Consider the following 22,009-nt stretch of genomic DNA (forward strand, 5'->3'; position numbering starts at 1 on the left):
TCTGATGTAGGTTCATTGAGTGCTGTAATAGCAAGACTTTTCTTAGTTTGTAGGCAGAGGTCACGTGGTCGAGAATTGGTTTTGTCTAACGCCTTTTGCAAGTTGGATCGTTCGTATCCACGGAACAAAAAAATGAGAAAAAGCCTCCATTTGACATTTCTCTAAATCTGACTCTAGACTACAAATGCGTCGTATACGGAGAAATTCTCCGTATGGTATACTGTGAATCAAATGACGAGGGTGAGCACTACTGGCATGTAGAGTGGAATTGCCAGCAGTGCTCTTCCTATGTAGTCGAGTTTGTAATTGACTGTCAACAATGTAGACCTCTACATCGAGAAATTCTACCTTTTCTTGACTGATTGTAGCTGTGAATTGAAGGTTCATGGAGTTGTCATTTATGAATGAAATGAACTGCCTTGCTTCACATTCTGTACCATCCCATACAACAAATATATCGTCGATATATGTGCCATAGTATTTTACATGATCATTCCAAATTTGTGTGTTACTTTGAGTACTCCCACCACCCAACCAAAAGACAGGCATAGGTGGGGGAAAAACATGCACCCATCGCAACTCCCCCAAGTTGTTTGTAGGGGATTTTGTTAAATAGGAAAAAGTTGCTGTTTAAGCACAGCTCTATCATTTGGAGTATCATGTTGTGGTGTTCTTGTAGGCCAATGGCACGACTATTGAGAAAGTATTTCACTGCGGCTATACCTTGTGAACGATGGATGCATGTATATAGTGATGCTATATCCAAGGTTATTAGCCACCAATCTTTGTGCCAATCAATTGGATTGATTTTCATTAGAAAATCCCCAGTATCTCTTATGAATGAGGGCAGATTGAACATGTGGGGTTGAAGAAAATAATCTACATACATGGATACTGCCTCCAAAACATTGTTTCTAGCAGAGATTATGGGTCTACCTAGGACAGGGGATACCCCCTTATGTACCTTAGGAACAAAGTACATAATGGGGATAGTGGGAAAATCGTTTTTCAGAAAAAGAAATTTTAGTCAGCAACCCCGGTCTCTTCCATTACAACATCCTTTACCAAGTTCAAATCTGTCTTACTCACTTTGGCATATTAATTGGTGTCAGATGACGTTCTGCTTCCCTCAAATAGTCAGCCCTTGGCCACATAACTATGTTGCCTCCCTTATCAGCATTCATTACAACAATGTCATTCTTGTTACGTAGTTCATTTATCAAAGCCCAATAATTTCTAGCTTGATAATTACATTTCCTATGTCTGGATTGTACAGAAGTTTGTAATTTCTTTAAATCCTCCACAACCATGTCACTAAAGACATCTACACAGTCTTTGGGCACGAGTGGATAGAATGTTGATTGAGGGCTAAAAGGACTAGCGGCCGCCATTCCTAAATTTACCCCCAATTCAACAGTCTTGTCCAAGTTAACAGTTAAATCAGTTTCATTTTCATTCACAAGAGACTGTAAATCACCAAGAATGGAAATATCAGCAACTGTGAGGTTTGATGTACCAGCAGTGTTTGCCACCGTTGTGGGGTGAGTTTTATTGAGTTGGAAGATTTTTCTGAATTTTATCTTACGAATGAATTTGTACATGTCCACCTGAGATTGTTTATAAGAAAAAAATCGATTCTGGGCAATAAGACAAGCCCAGCGTTAACAGCTGGGTTTCCGCTGTAGTCAAGGTGGGGTCGGTAAGATTAATAATGGTGTTGTCTATTTTTACTGGCGATTGCGCCTCCACCATCCTCTGCCCCTTTTGGATATGGTTGAGCCGCCGTTTGCGCCTCTCCCGTCTGGATTGACTGGGTCTGCGGGTGTGGTGTTTTGTTTGTTCCTTGTGCGTAAAGTTGATCGCCTGTCCATTGTTAAAAAAAAAACTCAGCTGTTCCCCCAACGTGTGTTTAATAGATTCCTCTGTGTTTCCTTGTAGAGGCATGCTGCTTGCGCCATCCTCTGAATCATAGCTAGTCAGGGAATCAGAGTCCCCTTGTGCAGAATTGTTGCCACTTTCTCCGGGCGCCGATTGCGCTTTTGTTTGTGCGGTCGTTGCAATGTTATTTACATTATCAAATTTGCGTGAGAACGTGAATACCCTGCCAGACATGTAGTCATCCCGATCCCGGGCAATCTTTAAAGTATATTATATATATATGGTGTCATGTGATCAAGGCAGGGAGCTGTCGAAACGCGTCATGGCGACTAAGGAAATAAAATAAGAAAACCAGCACTTATCTTGGGTCCACTCTCGTTTGTTGGTGTTGAGAAACTTGATGAGACGAGACTGTTTCATATATATATATATATATACACACACACACATATACATACATACACACATACACACACACGACACAGTAAAAGAATTAGCCACAATATTAAATTTGTGTACCTATGACAGTATATAATGTTGGATTGTAGAATACTGCATTCTTTTGCCATTTATATATCACTTTCTTACTCCTTTCGGCATGTTCTACTTTGTCACAACTAGATTCCTAAGATAGACCTTAAAATTATTGCTTTTTGGAGAAATGTGCCCAATCCATAATAAATCGCTGGTGTTCTTACTAGATATTGAAAAGGGAGAACTAACATTTTGTAAATTGAGCCTCCCAGATATGAAGCACCCCCCAAGTGGGTGTGTGGTCAAGTGCATGGTCAGAATGTAGACCTTGCAAACAGAAAAAACAGTTTTGATCAAACTCCTGTGTTCAGGCAGAGCTCTGGCCCGAAAGTATATTGGAGCATGAAGTTGGGGGTGAAAATACCTTATGGAAAGAAAAGCTGGAATGGCCTTACTCTGTGCAAATAACAATCATCTGGTACTGCTTGCTTTGCCCTTGAAGAGGACACTGTTGATACGCACTCTGCCTCCATGCACACCACATCAAAGCCAAAACACGCTCATGTGGAAGAGTGAGGTTTAGTTTTGACAGAATAAACAGATTTTACCAAAGTGGGGGTCAGTTAATTCCTCTGCCAGGGGTACCTGTGTCCTCTAGAAGAATCTCAGAAGTCACCAAACATTTGTCTCCTCCTAGGCATTGGAGTGACAGAGTAACCACATTCAACTGTAAGTGTGGTACGCTCTTGTTGCACATCGAATACTGAAGAACCTGGTCCATAGCTGGTTAACAACAAACATGAGCGTCAAGCTCACTGGTGGAAAAACAGGATCAACCCGGAAAGTTGATGCAAAAGGGCTGGATGTGGCACAGTTGTCTTCACAAAGCAATGGCTTGCGTGGACTAAAATAATTTGTGAGGGAGGAGTTTTAGGGTATTGATGTGTGCATAGAACTGGGGGTTACCTTGGTGTGTGCGTGTGAGAAAGAATACAAGTGTCAGTCCTTTCTCCTAACTTAAAGAGCTCTGTATAGGAAAATTTGATAAAGTCATGTGCCAGGGTCACTTCCAAATTGGTTTAGTTGTGACTGGTATCTACTTTTGCACAATCTGAATTATAGATCATATGGCCAAAATAAACTATTTGATTAAGCAAAAACGTTATATCAATACTATCTACCTTTGAAATATCCACTGGCCTTGACAAGATATCTGAGGACATGTCACAAACCAAGACTGCTCCTTTGACATCAGGTACAAAGTCAAATTCCACACCATGGATGGTTTCATTTGAACAGTAATACACGTACGAGGCATCAGGGTTCAGTTTCCAACTGCTCTGATCTGGTATTTCTGAAAAAGAAAGAAAAAAACCTTCAGTGTGTTTCAATTCATTACAATACCTTATAACGAAAGCTTTATATAATTTCCGAACATTCGACGATTGTCAATCCTTGGTCTTACACAGAAATGCATCTTTCTAACTCTATAGTGCAAACCGAATGGCCATACAGAAAGGACACAGCGTACATATATTTTCGACTTTGCTTCCTTTTGCACAGCAGATTATTTTATTACTTTGTTTCCAGTATCATGCCTTTGCACAGAGATACAAAATCGTTGGAAGAAATCACAATGTTAACCTTCTTAAACTTTTTTCCAGTGGCCGGGACCTCAATAGTTATCTGGCAGTATTACATCAGGTGGGCTGGGATAGGAAATGAAGAGATCAAAAAATAGATATTTAAAAAACAAAACAAAAAAAAACTACATATAGTAAAGTAATTTGCAGATAACAATCCCACCAAAAGAATATATATATATATATATATATTTTTTTTTTTAATCAGCCATATCCCTCTATAATCGCAAGCTTGACTTCCTGTCCCCAAATAGGATTGTAAAGTCTAAAAACAATTGAATAATTTCTCCCCCGAGTTTACAACATATAAGCTTGGTGCTCACCTGTCCACTGATATGAGCCATTACTACTGGAGGGCAGCTTTGGGAATAGAGGGGGGCAAGAGGACGGTGGGAGAGAGGAGTAGATGAAGAGACCGATGGCACAGCATGAGCCGATGAAGTCTGGAATAGTCTAAAATCATTGGCAATCTACTTCACTTTAGGAAATCACTTAAACTTCTCTTCACTCATTAAGGTTTTAAAACTGGAAGTGTTTGGGTTTTAGTTGAGCCGGCATCAAGACACCCTTGGTTATTCGAGCGCTTAAGAAATTAACAGAACATCTTCTATCACACGCTTCATCCCCAGCGGTAATGAAAAAATATAAATCAGGTGAATATATTTTTCAAATCGAAAATATCTCCCAAAGAGACTGAAAGGGTCAAGATTAAAAAGGACAACTCAAGAGTCCAAAGAATCAATACATGCTTAGTACGAGAGATTGTTGTAAGCATTTAAGCAGTTCAGTGGGGCAGACTAAAGACATGGGACATTTTGTGTACTGATCTGTCTATGAGTTGAAGCTGGAGGTTATTTCCATGATTCAGCAGCATTTGCTTTGCTGGCAGAGCAAGCCCATTGATGAAATATTGAGACACGCTAAATACTGCAGCGCTGAACTGGAAATGAAAGACAAGAAATTGATGGAAAAATAATGGTAGCACAAATGAAGGCCGAACAGCAAAGTCAGAATCAGCAGTTTTTTGGGAATGTTGGTCTCATGCAGGAACTGAATCAACAGGGAGTTCCTATGATGCAAGGTGGTAATGGATTTCAACCGCAAAGTAGAGGTTGTGGTGTCCAGATTGGTCCGAGTTCAGGGACCGATGCGGCCACTTTAAAAAAGTCAAGTCTTTGCCACGTTTGCGAAAGGTTGGGGCACTGGAAGCGGGAATGTCGTTTTAATGCTGGTAACATGGCAAATGGAAATCTGGTTCAGAAACGTGGATTATTGCAATCTCAATGTAATTATGTGGGTCATACACAGCAGGTGCAGAGACAGAGTCCGTAATTCTAATGTACCCGAAGCTCAGGTAATGCAAGTTCCACAAACGCCAAAGCCACAACAAAATGCATATGCCCAAGGATATAACAGGAATCGGGTTTCCAATGCAAAGACCAATCCTTTCGTGAATCAGGGTACATCTCAACAGTACTCTACGATACAAACAGATGAGGTTTACAGCTCAGACCTGTCGCAAAGACGGGGCCTAAGAGGAGGATTGCGTACTTGGCGCAACCTTAGAGGTAGACCAGAGTGGTCCATTGGTGGATGATGAGCCGAATGGTTACCCCACATCATTCCTGATTGACAGTCGTGCTACCGGCTCTACTGTGAGATCAGCAAAGGTTCCCAACCTACACCTCTCAGGACAAAGATCCAAGTTTATGTGTTCCAAAAAAACAAATGACTAGCCTAGTTTCGGAAGCAGTGCCTGTCACGATAGTCCTTTGAGAGGAATCACCGATTTGTGGTGTGTGACTCTAGCCCCATTCATCTGCTTGGACAAGATCTTTTCTGCAAGCTGAATAGTTCCCCATATGGTATAGTACTGTACCCCATATGGTAATGAGTATCAGATTCATGATGAAGATATTGGCTTTAAGCTGGTCAGCCAGTGAACAGATTGTACCCCATGTTGACAAACAACGATTTACCCTGAGAGCTAAGAGTCAGTGTTTTCTGAAGTCTGGGACTTCAGGAAAATACACAAGTCTAAGGTGTTGAACCAGTATGCAGTACAGTAAAGCCTAAATGTATGGTACCCGAGAATCTAAAATACAATCTGACACTTTACTATTGCTGGGATTACTCCTATGATTGAATTGGCAGTTCGCACTGGACTGTTCCCATGAGGCACACAGTCAGACTGATTTGCATATGGCATGTCTGAACTGGGGTGGCGGACTGAGCTAAAGAATTATGATGGATTAAACCCAGATCAGTTGACTGGGGGAGAGTGCTTGCAATGTTCTTTTTTTTTTATAATTTTTTTTATTGCAACCGTTACAAAAATTACATTCCATATACAAAGGATTGAAAATACTTGCAGAGATGGAAATTTAAATTAGACATTATTCATATATAAAAAAAATCAGATATACAATAACTACATTTGAAAACAAACAAGCAATCACGGGGACCATTGAAACTATAACTAGACATAATATACTCATACATTTCTGTTATTATTCCTCCAATTTTCAATCGGCTTCCAAACCATCTTGCCTAAGGCTCTCGCCTTTTTACCTTTGCAGGCAAAAATAGCCTTCTCCTGGTTATACATAGCCAACGGCCTAGTTAACCAGACCTGGAAGTTGGGGGGATCTGTGTCCTTCCAACGGGCTGTTAGAATTATTCTATAGATCGCTGTCCCCAGGAACAAACAAATTCCTTCTCTCTTTGTGTGACCGAGTGTGTTGTCATAGCCCAGCATGTATAGGGTGGGGGATTCAGATATTAAATGCCCAAACACTTCCCGCCAAAAACCAGTTATCAAATTTCTTAGAGGAGTAAGTTTACTACATTCATAGAGCATGTGGAGTAGATGTGCCCCACTTTTTCCACACCTCGGGCATTCTGAATTTGCCCGTTTTCCCCAGGAGTAGAGCTTAGCTGGTGTAAAATAGAGATCATATATGGTCTTATATAACTGAGCTTTCAAGTTGGACGAAACAAATACTTTCATTGAGAGGTATAGGGACATATCGATGTCGACATTGGGGTTATTTAAATTGCTTGACCATCTCTTTTCCGTGTTTTCCAGATCATCCTGGCGGTTTTCAATTAGAATTCCATACAACGTGCCAATCCTAGTTGTAGATTTGGCCAAACATGCAAATATAGGAATATTAGTCAAAGAGAGATCAGCACTCTTTAATTTTAAGATTGTATTACTCTGGATAAATTTAAATATATTGTTATCCGGGATATTGAATTTACCTTGCAGGGCTTGAAATCTATTAATATTGCATGGTAGCAAAAAATCCCCTATCGTTAGAACTCCCAGGTGTTCCCATCTTCTAGCCATACTATCGTATATGTGAGTTGGTAAAGCTGTAGAGTGCCACAGAGAAATATACTTATTATATTTGGGTATATTAAGATGACGCATTATTTTCCTCCAGATACCCCAAGCACTAATTATGATCTTAAACTTAGTTTTCTTGTAGTAGGAGGGTTCCAACTGTTTTACTAGGAGACCGTGATCCTTATCTCCTATGAGGAGCTCATAGATTGACGGTATATATTTATCCCCTATTTCTTCTTCGGGTATTTTAACGAAGAATAGCGTCGTCATCTGATGGATCATGGTGGCCCACAAATAAAATCACAAATTCGGAACAGAAAGGCCCCCTCTCCTAGTTGGTAGAGAAAGATAGCGGATTGATCTCCTTATTTTCCCATACCCCCAGATAAATCTAACCATCTGGGATTCCATGGCCTTAATGATTTTATCGTCTACTAGTAACGGAATTGCACGAAATAAATATAAAACCCTGGGTAGTATATTCATTTTGAGGAAATTCCCTCTTCCAATAATTGAAAGATGTAGACTATCAATTCTTTTTAAGTCGTTCTTAATTTTTTGGAGAAGAGGGTCGTAGTTTATATTAATTATTTCCTCTATTTTTGAGGATATCCGAACTCCTAAGTAGATTGCACTGTCAACTCTTCTTGGGTCAGCAATTTGGGTATTAGGAGTGCATATGACCATTGTTTTATCTCTATTTAGAGAGTATCCAGAGAAGCGGCCGAAGACTTGAGTAATTTGTTCAATTGTCGATAAGGCCTTAACAGGGTGAGGTGTTATTATAGCCACGTCATCGGCGTAAGCGAGGATTTTAGTGTCAAATGGGCCTATTGTGACGGGTTTGATAGACTCTGTTTTTAACAGTTTCAGAATTAGGGGATTTATATAAAGGGCGAAGAGAATCGGAGAACATGGGCACCCTTGACGAGTCCCTCGAGATATGTCTAAATACCCTGACTCGAGACCCATTGCCAGAACCCTCGCCTTTGGTGTAAAATACATAGCCTTGATGGATTTTATGAGACACGGACCGATTTTGTTTTGTTCGAGTACCGCCCATAAAAATGCCCATGAAACCCTATCAAAAGCTTTTTCCGCATCTAGGAGGATCATCGACATCCGGGCGCCCGAGACACCCACGGCCTCAAACAGAGCAATAGCACGGCGGATGTGGTCCGTAGTGCCCCTGCCCGGAATGAAGCCGTGTTGCCATGGGGAGACCAGACGCTCGACGATCCCCCCGAGACGGTTGGCTAGGATCTTAGAATAGAGTTTCGAATCGGCATTTATGAGAGAGATTGGGCGGTATGATGTAGTTAGATTGGGTGGTTTATCTTTTTTTAGGAAGACAACTATATTCGTTTCCCTCCAGGAGCTAGGTGGGGTAGCACGGACCTGAATACTTCTAAATAAATCTAAAAGGAGGGGCGTTATAATAATACCAAGAATTTTATATAGCTCCAATGGTATTTTATCTGGGCCTGCGGCCTTACCTGGAGCCAGATCTGTAAGGGCCGTTTGCACCTCTACAAGGGTTATATCTCTTTCTAGATCTTGTCTAGTATCATCATCTAATCCTAGGTTACCCCCCTGCTCAGTTGCCCACCTAGCGAGTTCATCCTTGATTGTTAGGGGGTCCTGCGTATCCTCGCTTTGGTAAAGATTCTGATAGTATTTCTTAAAAGCTTCTAGAATAGCCTGAGGTGTTGTGTGTTCTTGACCATCTGCATTAATACTAGCAATTAGGTTAAGGGATTGTTTTTGTTGAGTACGGAGAGCTAATTGCTTGCCGACCATCTCACCTGCCTCATATATCTCGTTGCGATGGGATTGGTAGATCTCTGCAGCTCTCTTGGTCAGCCTGCTATTAATTTCCATTTTGAGGATCGTCATTTCATTTAAAATCGGCCCACCATCACCACCTTGCATCATTATAGCAGTGTGCTTCTCCTCTTTTCTAGCTAGTTCTAGGAGAGATGACTCATTTGCTCTAAGAAGCTCCTTCCTTTTTCTGGCAACATAGCTCATTGTTTCCCGTCGGATTGAAGCTTTGAAGCAGTCCCAGACCACATCTCGTGGGGCGCTATATCGATTAGCATCTATAAATCCCTGTGCCCATATCTTGATATATTCTATATAATCCTGATTAACCAATAATTTTCTATCGAAGGACCAGCTTGACCGGGGTCTTAAAATATTATTAGTCCTTATTGTGAGCACTAAGGGATTATGATCCGAAATAGTTTTTGGAAGTTTATTTATTTGTGTGTCATTGAGTTGGGTACTTGTCATCCAGATATAGTCGATGCGGACATATTTATTATGTGGATATGAAAAATATGTATACCCCGGATCCTGATGTCGTTTCGTGTCCCACACATCGGCTAGGCCTAGACTTTCCTTTAATTGTAATATGGCTCTATACACCTTCGGTTTATATCCAACATATTTAAATTGGTCATAGTTACATATCGGGGCTCCGTGGGTCAGAGAGATGTTAAAATCTCCACAAAAAATTAATGTGGAGGTCCAGGATGCTAATTCCAACTAGATTAAAAAAAAAGATGGATCATCCTGGTTAGGTGCATAGATAGAGCATATCGTAATACCTATTTTGAGCTCAACGATCGCCCACCTACCCAAAGGGTCAACTGTCTTGCGTATAGGTGGTCCTAAAAAGGATTTTGCCAGAATAGCAACTCCTCTTGTTCTAGTGGTATAGGTTGTGCATGCCATCAAGTCAAACCCCGGGACCTTCAATATATTTCTTTCTACCCATGGGATATGTGTCTCTTGAAGACATATTATGTCGAACGTATTCTGGGAGATCATTCCCCACATTCGATCCCTTTTCCCTCTGTCATATTCCACGAGCATAATTTTAAGCTAGCCATACTCCATTGTATCTATTAACCAGCGAAGTCTTACCATGTGACCAGATTTACCAATAATAATCTCATAGAATCCATTTCCATCTCTGCTACCATATTCATTTCTGTAGCTGCGGTTGCATATTTTATATGTTTTCACCCCCCAGTCCCTGCCCCAGAATTCCCCCCCGTTACCCTCCCTACCCCCACCCACCCCCTCCACTCCCCCAGCATTAGGGCAATTAGACTCCGTAAGAGTCTGTGATGATGGACGTGCAGTAAAAGGCCAGTGCTCATTAATAAATCTAAAGACCTCCTTAGTAGTATATCTTTAACAAAGATTTACTTTTTTTTTTTTCTAAACACACCTTTCCCCCTCCCCATCTGGATATATATCTCAGACCTTGGGACCTTGAAACCCCGGGGGGTTTAATGTAAACTAATGTCAGGATTGCAATGTTCAACACTCCGTCCATCATCCCCTTTGATTTTGCTGAATTAATAATTGAGCAAGGCATTCTGGGGGAGATTATGGGGAGTCCATGTAACTCGCCCATCAGGGGTTTACAGAAACCCAATGGCAATTACTGCATTATTAAAGACCTGTGAAAAGTCAACTCCATTGTTACTTGTTCTTCTCTGGTACCGAATCCAGCTGTAATTTTGTTTAAGATTCCATGTGAGATCGAATGGTTTTCTGTCATTGAATTGTGCTAAGCCTTCTTCTCCATACCGTTGCATGAAGATAGCCAATTCCTCTTCGCTTTACGGTTCGGCAGTCATATTTTAGCACAGTACTCCTACAAGAGTACATGGTGAGCCAATCCATTTTTATTCAGATACTTAAAAAGAATCTGGAGTCTTTGGTGAATTCACCCCCCCCCCCGAATCACTCAGTCCTAGTCCAATACATTGACGGCCTATTGGTGGCGTCACATTTGCAGAAGGCTTGCAAACAAGACACTACTGCTCTGTTTAAACACTTAGCAGAGATTGGACATAAAGTGTCCCCAATCCAGATACAGTACTTTAAGAAACAAGGTCTATATCTTGGACATCACATTGAGAAAGTAGTGAGGAAGGTGTCTGTTATAATTAAAAGAAAGATACATAGTCCAGGTGATGTAGTTTAGGATCGTTGTTTTATTCTTTAGATAAGATCCATATTAAGCCTCATGCTAGGCCTTCTTCAATGCCATTCAATGCCATTCAATGCCCCACCAGGAGCAGCCTCCCTGCTGCTCAGCCCTTCCACACCAACTGATCACTTCTTCCACTCAAACGCTCTCCAACATTCCGATGACATCACACAGACTGAGCAGCAAGGCAAAGGCAGGAACAGAGGATGCATTAATCGCATACAAGATTACAACACATCCCCCCCTCATCAAAATTGAACAAAATAGGAGCATGCAAAACCAAAGTTCATACATGCAACAAGACTAATCAAGAAAAATGTGCGCTGATGGACATACACACATATAAAAATCAAAGAGCTTCAAGAATAACAGAAAAGGGTAAACTTGCAACCCCAGACAGGCAAAACAGAAAGCCAGAAGATAAGAAATCTCCACACGTGCGCACATGTGACGCACAGACCAACACCACACACGAAGTACCCAACCAACTCAAGGGTAATACCAAACAGGAAAGACTGAGAAGCCTCCAAATAGGGAGTCTTCTTGCTTGCGCACTCTTAACGCACAGACTAAGACCTCACACGAGGTAACACCAATCTAAGGGTAAAACCAAACAGATAAGACCTAGAAGCTTCAAAAGAAGCCTTCACATGTGCGCACCCGTAACGCACAAACCAAACACCTCACATGAGGTAACCACCAACCTAAGGGTAAAACCAAACAGGTAAAACCAAGAAGCTTCAAAAGAAGACTTCACATGTGCGCACCCGTAACGCACAGACCAAACACCTCACATGAGGTAACCACCAACCTAAGGGTAAAACCAAACAAGTAAGACCGAGAAGCTTCTAAAAGAAGTCTTCACATGTGCGCACCCATAACGCGCACAGACCAAACACCTCAGACGAGGCAAGACTAATAAAAGACGTACACAACAAGACCAGGGACAATGCCTATCTCTCCCACACTATACAAACAGAAGTAAAACAAAGACACTTCACCCACTCACCCCCTCTCATACAAATATTGGAACAGATAACGATAATTGGTACTTCATCGCATAAAAAGCACACACAACGGAGAGACAGAATTAAGGCATTTGAATACAGACGACAACATTAATAAAAATGTCTCAAGAAAACAACAAACTAAAATAAAGAAGGTAGTCACCGTTGTCAGTAAGCAGCTTAAGTCTGGAACAAGTGAGCTACAACCAGGAGAAAAACAGTACCTTGTAGGAGGATCAACCAACAACAGTTCCTCAGAAAATCCAATCTGCCAGAACATCTTCAATCTCTTCTTAAAAATAACTGGATCACCAAATGTCCACGAGGCAGTCGGCGGACTTCACAAAACGCCTCAAGATGTGAACCGGAATCCTGGAAATGCTTGATTGGCAAAAACGTGGTTGGCAAAACGGGAGCGTGCATCAGGAAATAGCCAAAGGATAAAATAGATGCCAGCCACAAGATGGCGGCACGTAGGTGACGACATGCCGGATGGCTCTCGGCACGTCGCTGCACACAGAAACGAGGATGTCGTGAGGGATTCCTCTGATACCGCGCGCAGCACCACAACTAATTATCTTTCAAATCGGTAAGGCTCGCGCTGGCACCAACGAACGCTGACGTTTTTTTTCTAAATAGCGCAGCAATGAAACATACGACCAACAAAATATACTTCGACCGTTGATTCCCGAAAACAGTCAAAGGAGTCTCACAGCACAACAAAACACTGCAGCAGAGCGCATTTAAACTTGGGAGCGGGTCTTCTCCACAACAAGACATAGAAGATTGAGGGCAGGCACTGGGGTTAGATCTGTCCTTGAGTGTAGCCAGAACAGGAACAACATGCACTCTCCCAATGACATTACCTTGGCCAAGTCAGTAAGCAGTATGCAGGCGGTAACACCGCAACTCCCCACAGATCATTTTTAATACCCCATCACATTATCCATAGCAGGGTAAAGTAGACAGAGGAACTCTTGGGAATCAAGAGGGAGACAGCAGACAAATAAGCAGGTATATGCAGGTCACTACTTTGAGACTGTCCCAAAATGCAGGAGGGCACACTTCCTCCAAGATAGGCAGGCAGCGGACAGTAGGCAGGCAGGTAGGAGCTGGAAAAACGTTCCCAGCCGTTCCCAAAATCCAACAGTCAAGAGTCAGGAACCAACCCAAATCCAAATGTACAGTACAGATAAAATCCAAAGACAGGTAGGCTTAAAGTCTTAGACAAACTGGCACTTACTGGTTGGGGCGACCGTTGAAATGGTCACTGGTGGGGCATTAGGAGTGCCAGGCGTCAAATCTACAGGTTGTAGTTCCTTTCTTGAGTTTTGAAAGTCCAATGTCCATTAAAGTAGCACGCAGGTTCTTAAAATCGTCGCCAGTGTTATAATTAAAAGAAAGATACATAGTCCAGGTGATGTAGTTTAGGATCGTTGTTTTATTCTTTAGATAAGATCCATATTAAGCCTCATGCTAGGCCTTCTTCAATGCCATTCAATGCCATTCAATGCCCCACCAGGAGCAGCCTTCCTGCTGCTCAGCCCTTCCACACCAACTGATCACTTCTTCCACTCAAACACTCTCCAACATTCCGATGACATCACACAGACTGAGCAGCAAGGCAAAGGCAGGAACAGAGGATGCATTAATCACATACAAGATTATAACAGTGTCATAAGACAGAATCTCTGCAATTCTGAAAATGAATCTGCCCACAACTCAGAAAGAAGCTAGGATGTTCTTTTGAATGGTGGGCTACTGTCAACAGTAGATTCCTAACTTTTCCCTAATGGCCAAGCCTTTACAGAGGCTGACACACAAAGATGAGTCAGATCCGGTACCATCGGATGAAAGCTGCATGTGTGCCTTCCCAGAGCTGACAGAACGTCTCCGCCGTGCCCCCAACACAGGGAAAGCCCGATTCTAATAAATGTTGTGCTTTGTTTTGCAGTGACAGGGAAGGCTGTACTCTGTGCTAACCCAGATACACGGGAATGCTCGCAGACCCGTTGCATATATTTTAGCTACACTTGATCCCGTAGCTGCTGCTTTGTCCAGCTGTCTTAAAGCTGTGACATCCACTGCTGTCCACATAGAGCAGCACAAGAGCATTGTCATGGATCATCCATTAACACTTTTTGTTCCTCACTCTGTAGAGGTCCTGTTGGCTCGCACCCGAACCCAATACATTACCAACAGTCGCCTCACTAAGTATGAGCAGGTCATCCTTAGTGAAGAGAATGTCACCCTGAGGAGATGTACTAAGCTTAACCCTTCCACTCATTTACCAACACCTGGAAACGATGTAATTGACGGTGAAGTTTAGTACAACTATTTTGATGTTACTGAACTATGCACTAAGCACAGACCGGACACACTAGATATGCCACTACCTGAATCAGATTATGTGCCGTTTGTTGATAGGTCCTCCTAATAGATTTGCCCAAACTAACAAGAGTACCAAGGCCCGAGTCTGCTAAAGGAGGGTAGGGTTGTCCCTTAGAAGAACACGGAATAGGGCTAAGGATGTCTCACAAAGATCATTTGTACATATTTTGCTGAAAAGACAACTGAACTTTGCTCTGCTGTTTGCGCAAATGGAAACAAACTGAGAACACTGTTCTGAAAATTTCTACTTAAACGATCTAACATCAGAGAACTCATGGAGCCGAATACTAATAGCCCTAGATGCGTAGGAGATTAGGTCGTTGCGATCTTTGTATTAATGGCACTGCTTATAATGTTAAGTTTACCCAACCATTCTCATGTAGGCTAGCTTAGGTCTACAACTGTCCCTCAAACACCACTTCCTACTGACAGTAGTTTACCTGCCATAGATGAGAAAGACTTACACGAAGATGCATCTAGAGGAGACAATTCATTGAATGTTTATTCCAAATTGCTTTATGAATATGCTGACACAATGGATGCTAGGGATTGATACATCTGCATGCAATTACCCTTGTCAGTTAGAGGTAATAACATATTATCACCTCCCCTTGACATATGGAGCTACCTGTAGTTTATTGCTGAGCTTATTCTATGGAAAGGGTCATTGTCAATATTATTACTGGAATCAAGACTTGGTTTTTTCAGAAGTTCCCGTGTTCAAGCATTTGAATTGTCAGCCTGATGCAAAAAACTTAGAGAAAGTGGGACATTTATTTAGAACCACCCTGGCATCAGACACTGTTTATGTACATAGACATAACTTGTTTCTGAATAGGTGAAGAAAAGAAAAATCATAGGATTCTGTAGAATACAGGCGAAGAGACATATTGGCTAAAGCAGCAAATCATTCAAAAGTACCCCAATGGGCCAAAGAAGAAAGTGAGCACAGGTTACTGGGAAATTTAGCAGCATTCGATTGGCAACACTAAAGGAAAATATGTATATTCATTAGGACATCCACAACAGACTGTGTGGAACATTAAATGTGATCATACTGTTGAAGTTTGTGAAAACTATGGATTACACTTTGATTTCCTGGAGTATATTATATTTGTGGGACCATGCCTTTTAAAGGTTAGCCAAGAGATGGTATGGAATATTTTATTACATGGGGATAATTTTCCAAAACCTGAAAATGTAGGAGACCTCTTTGATGCCCTAGTACACAGGTCTTAAAACTGTGGGGCGCACCCGCCTGGGGGGGCGTGGATGGGTTCCCAGGGGGGGGCGCAAAGGCCTCTGCAAGAACATGTAAATGAAGACGCCTGGAAGTGCAGCGATGTTTATTTGCTGCGATTCCAGGCTGTCTTCATTTACTCTGAAGCCCTCAAGAGTGTTGTGGGGCCAGAGGTCAGTGGGTGTGCTGCTGGGGGCTCGCTGGGCAGTGTCTGGAGTCTTATTAAGACTCCAGCACGCCTGAGTTTTTCACAGGTCTTTAAAGACCATTGGCACATTTAAATACCTGTGGAAACTGGTTACCGAGGCTTAGTTTTTTTTCTGTTTCCAGTACTCCCTGGGCCCCCACTATGCCTATTTTTACATTGTATTTTACATTTACTGCTGTAGTGTGAGAATGCATTTCATGAAAAGGAATATAAAGTAGGGTTGCCAATAGAAAAAAATGCCAGCCATGTATGTTTAAAGAGCCTAAGACCTTGCTTTGACACTAAATAGGGTCTTAAATAAAAGCGTATGTATTCATTTGTAATGTGACTTTGTCTGTTCCTTTTATTTTCAGTCATGAATCATTCAGGCAGCACTAGAACACATTTAAAAGTGCTTTAGATTTGCTTTTCGAAGTATGCACAGATAAGTGCTGAAAATAGGGCTTTAGGTACCGTTTATTTTTGTACTGTCTGGGACATCAAAATAATGAACTGGCAACCCTAATCATAAGACTGGAAGTTTGCTGCAGGATCAGCACATTATTTATTTCCTTCACCCTCGATTCCCTGATTAATTCCATAATGGCAATAGTTTAATTTATATCTGAAACCCTATGCCCCGTCAATAACATGCTGATTAACTTCAAGTGTCTGGGAATTCACCCTGCATTTAGACAACTCACTCCTCATTCTCACCCTTCACTTTCACACTCACCCTGCACTCACAGTGCATAGTTATGGTTTTCCTGCATTTGACACATAATCCATCATCTGCTGCATAATTTGCAGATTAAACAATGCAGCAACACATGTTACCTCACAGTGGACAACCCTTTCTAAAGGTTGACTGGTCACCTTTCTGTTGCTTATTGCTATATGTGGGTGTTAATGTGGTACTCACGAGGGGCAATAAAGGCCAGGACAATGTTAACAAGTGTCAAAATAGCGCAGTAATGCTATCACAAAAAAAATGCAGCATAATTCACCTTTGCTTGCTGCAGAATTCAGTCAACCATGCTGCATAATTTGGCCTTCTCCTGCCACATAATTCCAATGGCCCTGTTTATAGTGCTGTGAGGTCCCAGCCCGTGGCAGAAAGCACTGTGAATATGCAAGTCATTATTTTAAATCAGTATTCACATACTGTAAACTAGTCTGCTGCAAATTGATGCAGTGATTGAGATAAAACAAGTTCTTACAAAATATACTTTAGAAATAAGTAATCAAACTGTATCTAATGAAGACATTTGTGTAAGTGTCTCCACTATTCCAGATTCCAGCTGATAACTCCTTTACATTACATCTTAAAAAGATTAGATCTTTGCCACCATAAAGCTTTAAGCAGATCCACTGGAATTATTCAGCAGACCAGGACAACATTATGCAGCACGTTTGACTAAATTATGCAGCAAGAAAAGGTACATTATGCAGCACAAAGCGCCACATTTTGTGGTTAGCATTACTTCATTTTTTTGTCATTTTAACTCACAGTAATGCTGTCAGGGGAAATATTTCACCTCATTAGTACCAGTTTAACACCCAAATACAGCAGTAAGCAACTACAAGATTACCAGTCAATCCTTGCAAAGGGCCTTCCACTGCTCCGGAACACTTTGTCACGCTTTAAGTAACTTTTGTTCTGTTTGAGCTAGAATCAAGTTTTTTGTTGTTGAAATCTGCAGATTATGTAGCAAATGCAGTGAACTGATAATTATGTGGAAAACGCTGCTGCTGCAGAAACTCATAATTCCAGTGGCCCTGGCTTTAAGTGACTCAATTAACGGCTGGTAAGAAGTCTGGTTTCTTTTTTAACTTTCTGCACTACCACCACACACTTCGATTTCAGGCAGATGCATCTCAAAGTCAGTATTAACCATTCGGGGCAGTTTTTTTGTGAAAGCTGAGTCCATGGGGTGGCAGGTAGAAGGCCAGCAGGCTTGCATTCAGATGCAGAGACCCAATTCTCTTGATCCTTGGGGCCTCACAGTAATGGTCTAGGAGACAGAGGAAAGGAGCGAGATTCATATATATTGTCAAACAGAAGGCCCAGAATAGGGAGCGATGTATGCGGACTCATTTTTATGAGTACAAATGGACAGAGACCACTTCTTCAGAGAGATACCCCAAAGAAGGGGACAATACAAGTGTTTTTTTTGTTTTGTTTTTTAAAAGGGACATTCATTAGTGAAGCTGGTTCTGCTGCCAAGTGTGTAAGTGGCCACTGCTGGTTATCATAAAGGAGCAGATGCAGCAGGACTGGGTCCCAGGGATTTGGGGGGCCCACTGCATCACAATTATGACTGTCTACCTTTAAAAAAGGGGCATCATAGCTTATTGTCCTTTCGAGCATTAGGACAGAGGTGATGATCCATCATGGTGGGAAAGAGGTAAAAGAGGCAGAGGAGATAGCCTGCTACTCAGGACTGCAGTTATCATTAGTGTGGCAGGTATAGTTGCATGTGGGTCAAAGAGTGTGAGGGGCTCACAACACCCCAATTATGGGGAGCAGTTTGTTTGGGATATCTGTTTTTGTTTGATGCATTTGCGGTCTCATATTTGGTGCGGTTCATAAGCTATAGAAAAAGTATTCCTGAAATCCTCTCATTAGCCCCGCTTCCTGTACGCAGTCATGTCCCTTCCGCTCCCCCAATCCTTGCCATAAAGTTTTGGAGGGGGGCCCCGACCTCGAAACATTTTGCTAAGGGGGGGGGCTCAGAGTAAAAAAGTTTGAAGACCTCTGCCCTAGTACCATCTGCACGAGCGATACTCAACTTGCATAAGATTAGAAAGTTTTCTACTGTAGCTGCTAAGTTATCTACTAGTACACCTGGAGGATTGTTATTTATAGATACTGAAATGGTTGCAATCAGATCCATGGTTTTGCACAACAGACTCGCATTTGACATCCTTCTCGCATAGGAGGGAGGAGTCTCTTGGATGTTAAAAGTTCAACAATGTACTTACATTCTGGACGAAAGTAAAGACTTGAAGAAATACATTAAGAACATTACTGACTTAAAGAGATTTGAAAGGGTTAGAAGCAACAGGTGCTTGGGAAATAATATTGAATGGATTTTGGAAACTTGGGAGTAGAGTTGTTGGAAGCATATTGAAACCCTTAGTGGTAAATCAAATTAAATTTATTTCGGTTCCAGGAACCTTAAAAGTTTGACAGATAAAACGTTACAGTTTAAAAAAACTTTAACACATTTGTGAGACATTGCGATAAAATTTAAGGAAGAAAAAAAAGTTGATAAAATTCAGAAAGTTAAAAATGCAATACATAAAAATATGATTTAGAACGGCAGAATTCGTAGTAATTGCGCCATGTGGATTCTTCTCATTTGTAATCTATAAGGGATACAAACGTGCACAAGTGAAAAAAGGACTGAAGAGAAAGAGAGCAGACATAGAACTAGAAGATAGACAGAGCAAATACTATGATGATATGACATTTCTAGAGAAATCCAGAAGAAAAACGATGTCAACAACCAGATTGTGATTTGTCCATCTGATAAAAAAACCAAAAAAAATCCCTATCTTAAAGTGATGGCTTGACTGCGCATCAGAGGGGGGGGATTGGTGCAGCGTAATTTTAGCTCCATTCTTACTAAGCACATGTTTCTTGTGTGATCTAATGACTAATATGAAGTGGTGGTGCACTTGACATCATTAAAGTGCAGTCACTGTATAAGTCACAGTAGAAGTAGAGACTTCAAACACTGCGTGCCTTAAACGTATTAAATTATATATTCTTTGATGACCTGAAGAATAAACCAATTTTACTTATTAAATGAGTACTGACTATGGAAATGGAGATTTATATAATGTGTGCACTGTTTCATACATTGCATAAAAATGTAATTCTTAGCCATACTACACCTACACAATACTTACACCTACATATTCAAGATTTTACTGTATGCCACATGTAATACGAGTCTAAAGTAATGACAATTGACATTTATTCGTGTTTGAAAGTGCATATGCCTATATAAGGTACACCATTGATTTAATACTTTAAAGTTGACTTGACACAGGGGCGTGGCCAAGATGACAGGCGAGTAGGACGTGCCTGCTCACTTCTCCGCACGCCACCTAGGCCCAGCCGTCTAAATAATGCTGAGCACTGGGAGCACCGCTTTAGGGGTGGTGGGGACAGTAAGCGGGGAGTACAGCGGAGATCACTGGGATAGCCCCCCACCCACCGGCTTTGCAACGGATGTGGCGCCGGGCCCCGCCGAGACTAGAGCGCTTCTTCCTCGCCATGGCTGTAGAAGTGAAGACACCCCTACCCAGATGGGGTTGAGTTGAGCCCTAGAGCGGGGCCCGGACATGGCTGAGGAGCCTCCCTCAGTGTCAGCGTTTGCAGCGGAGGGGAGGGCCTGCCGTCATGGACTGGAACGGAGCTGGCGAGGCCGCGGTGAGCCACCCCCCCACCCTTTCAGAGTGGAGGCGACAGGGGATCGAGGAGCGGATCACCCCGGGGTGCCTGGGACTGGGAGGCACCGCCGAGGAGAGAAATGCATGCCCTGCTCTCTTCTCCTTGCACTTTGAAGGCATGAGGTGATAAGTCCCAGGAGCATGGTGAATCTGGCTACCCGCGGGGCCTGCAGCCGCCAGCGCTGGTCCCCCTAGTCGACACCTGAAACCCTGAGGAAGTGCGATGCCCCCCACCCCTATGCCTGTGTGACAGCCAAGACACTTGGGACTGCTCGTTGCGCGACTACTCGCAGTGCCTGGGAACTTGTCCCAACCCCTTGGCTGGCAGTGAAAGGAGCTAAACTTATGCTGCAGTGGACCCCGGTGCCGAGTGTTGGTCGCAGAGAGGCCACACGAGCCATAGTGTCCGGAGGCGGTGGAGCACTAGTGGCAGCGGAGAAGGAGGTGTAGAATGGTGGACATTCCTCATACCCAGTGGGGCCTCACAGAGAATCCCCCTAGGTCAAAGCGGAGCGCCAATCGAGATGGCTTCCACCACAACCAAGAAAGACAGGTCGGTTAAGGACCTTCTCCTCAGGTCTGGTACTGATACTCCCTTTCGCACTGTCGGACCATTCGTCAGTGCACCCATCTCTGGCCCTCTCTTGTCCGAGCCCTACCAGTCGGCTGTGGAGGTTAAGAGAGATGATGCTACAGCGCCCCACGGTGATTCAGCGTATTACTTGGACTATAGAGGATTACCTGTCCAACAATAATACGCCGGACACCCCCATTGCCATGTTGTGGGACACATTGAAGGCAGTAGTTAGGGGGAGGGGAGTTTCTAGCAAGATCTGCGCATGATAAATCCCGGAGAGAAAAAAGGGAGCAACTCTCGGAAGCGGTGGTGGAACTGGAGCGGATACACCAAAGAACTGGTGCCCCCAGGGTCTGGAAGCAATTAACGGCAGCAAGAGCCCAGCCTGCCGATCTGGACATTAATAGGGCTGAGCAAGCTGCACTCCGGCTTCTGAATGTACTTTATTCTAAGGGCTACAGACGTGGGAGGCTTTTGGCAAAAAAATTGAGGGCACAGCGGCAATTGGACAACGTCCCACCGATTATAGATCATTCCGGGCAGGAGCAGGCCACTGATCAAGGCATTGCAGATAGCTTTTGGCAGTTGTACGCATCCCTGTACAAGGCACAGGAATGTCCTGAAACAGCACCTACGTAATATCTGCAGGGTGTGAACACCGCCAGGCTAGTTCCCAGTCAGGTGAAAGACCTCGAAGCACCGGAAGTTAATTCTGCCATATCAAGATTAAAACCACTTAAGTCTCCAGGCCCAGACGAATTCTCCTCGCTTTCCTACAAGGCAT

The 22,009-nt window shown here is 42.6% G+C and overlaps 1 protein-coding gene across 1 annotated transcript in view; it reads right to left on the minus strand.

Annotated features, from left to right (window-relative positions):
* The window catches only part of PSAT1 (phosphoserine aminotransferase 1), a 117,398-nt gene that overhangs the window by 27,648 nt on the left and 67,741 nt on the right, over positions 1–22,009 (minus strand). Inside the window, exon 5 of the mRNA XM_085633269.1 lies at positions 3,534–3,706. Coding sequence (XP_085489395.1) covers positions 3,534–3,706 — 173 coding nt within the window. The remainder of the gene's footprint in view (positions 1–3,533; positions 3,707–22,009) is intronic.

The sequence above is a fragment of the Triturus cristatus genome, chromosome 2_1 (assembly GCF_964204655.1).
Source record: "Triturus cristatus chromosome 2_1, aTriCri1.1, whole genome shotgun sequence".
Classification (NCBI taxonomy): domain Eukaryota; kingdom Metazoa; phylum Chordata; class Amphibia; order Caudata; family Salamandridae; genus Triturus; species Triturus cristatus.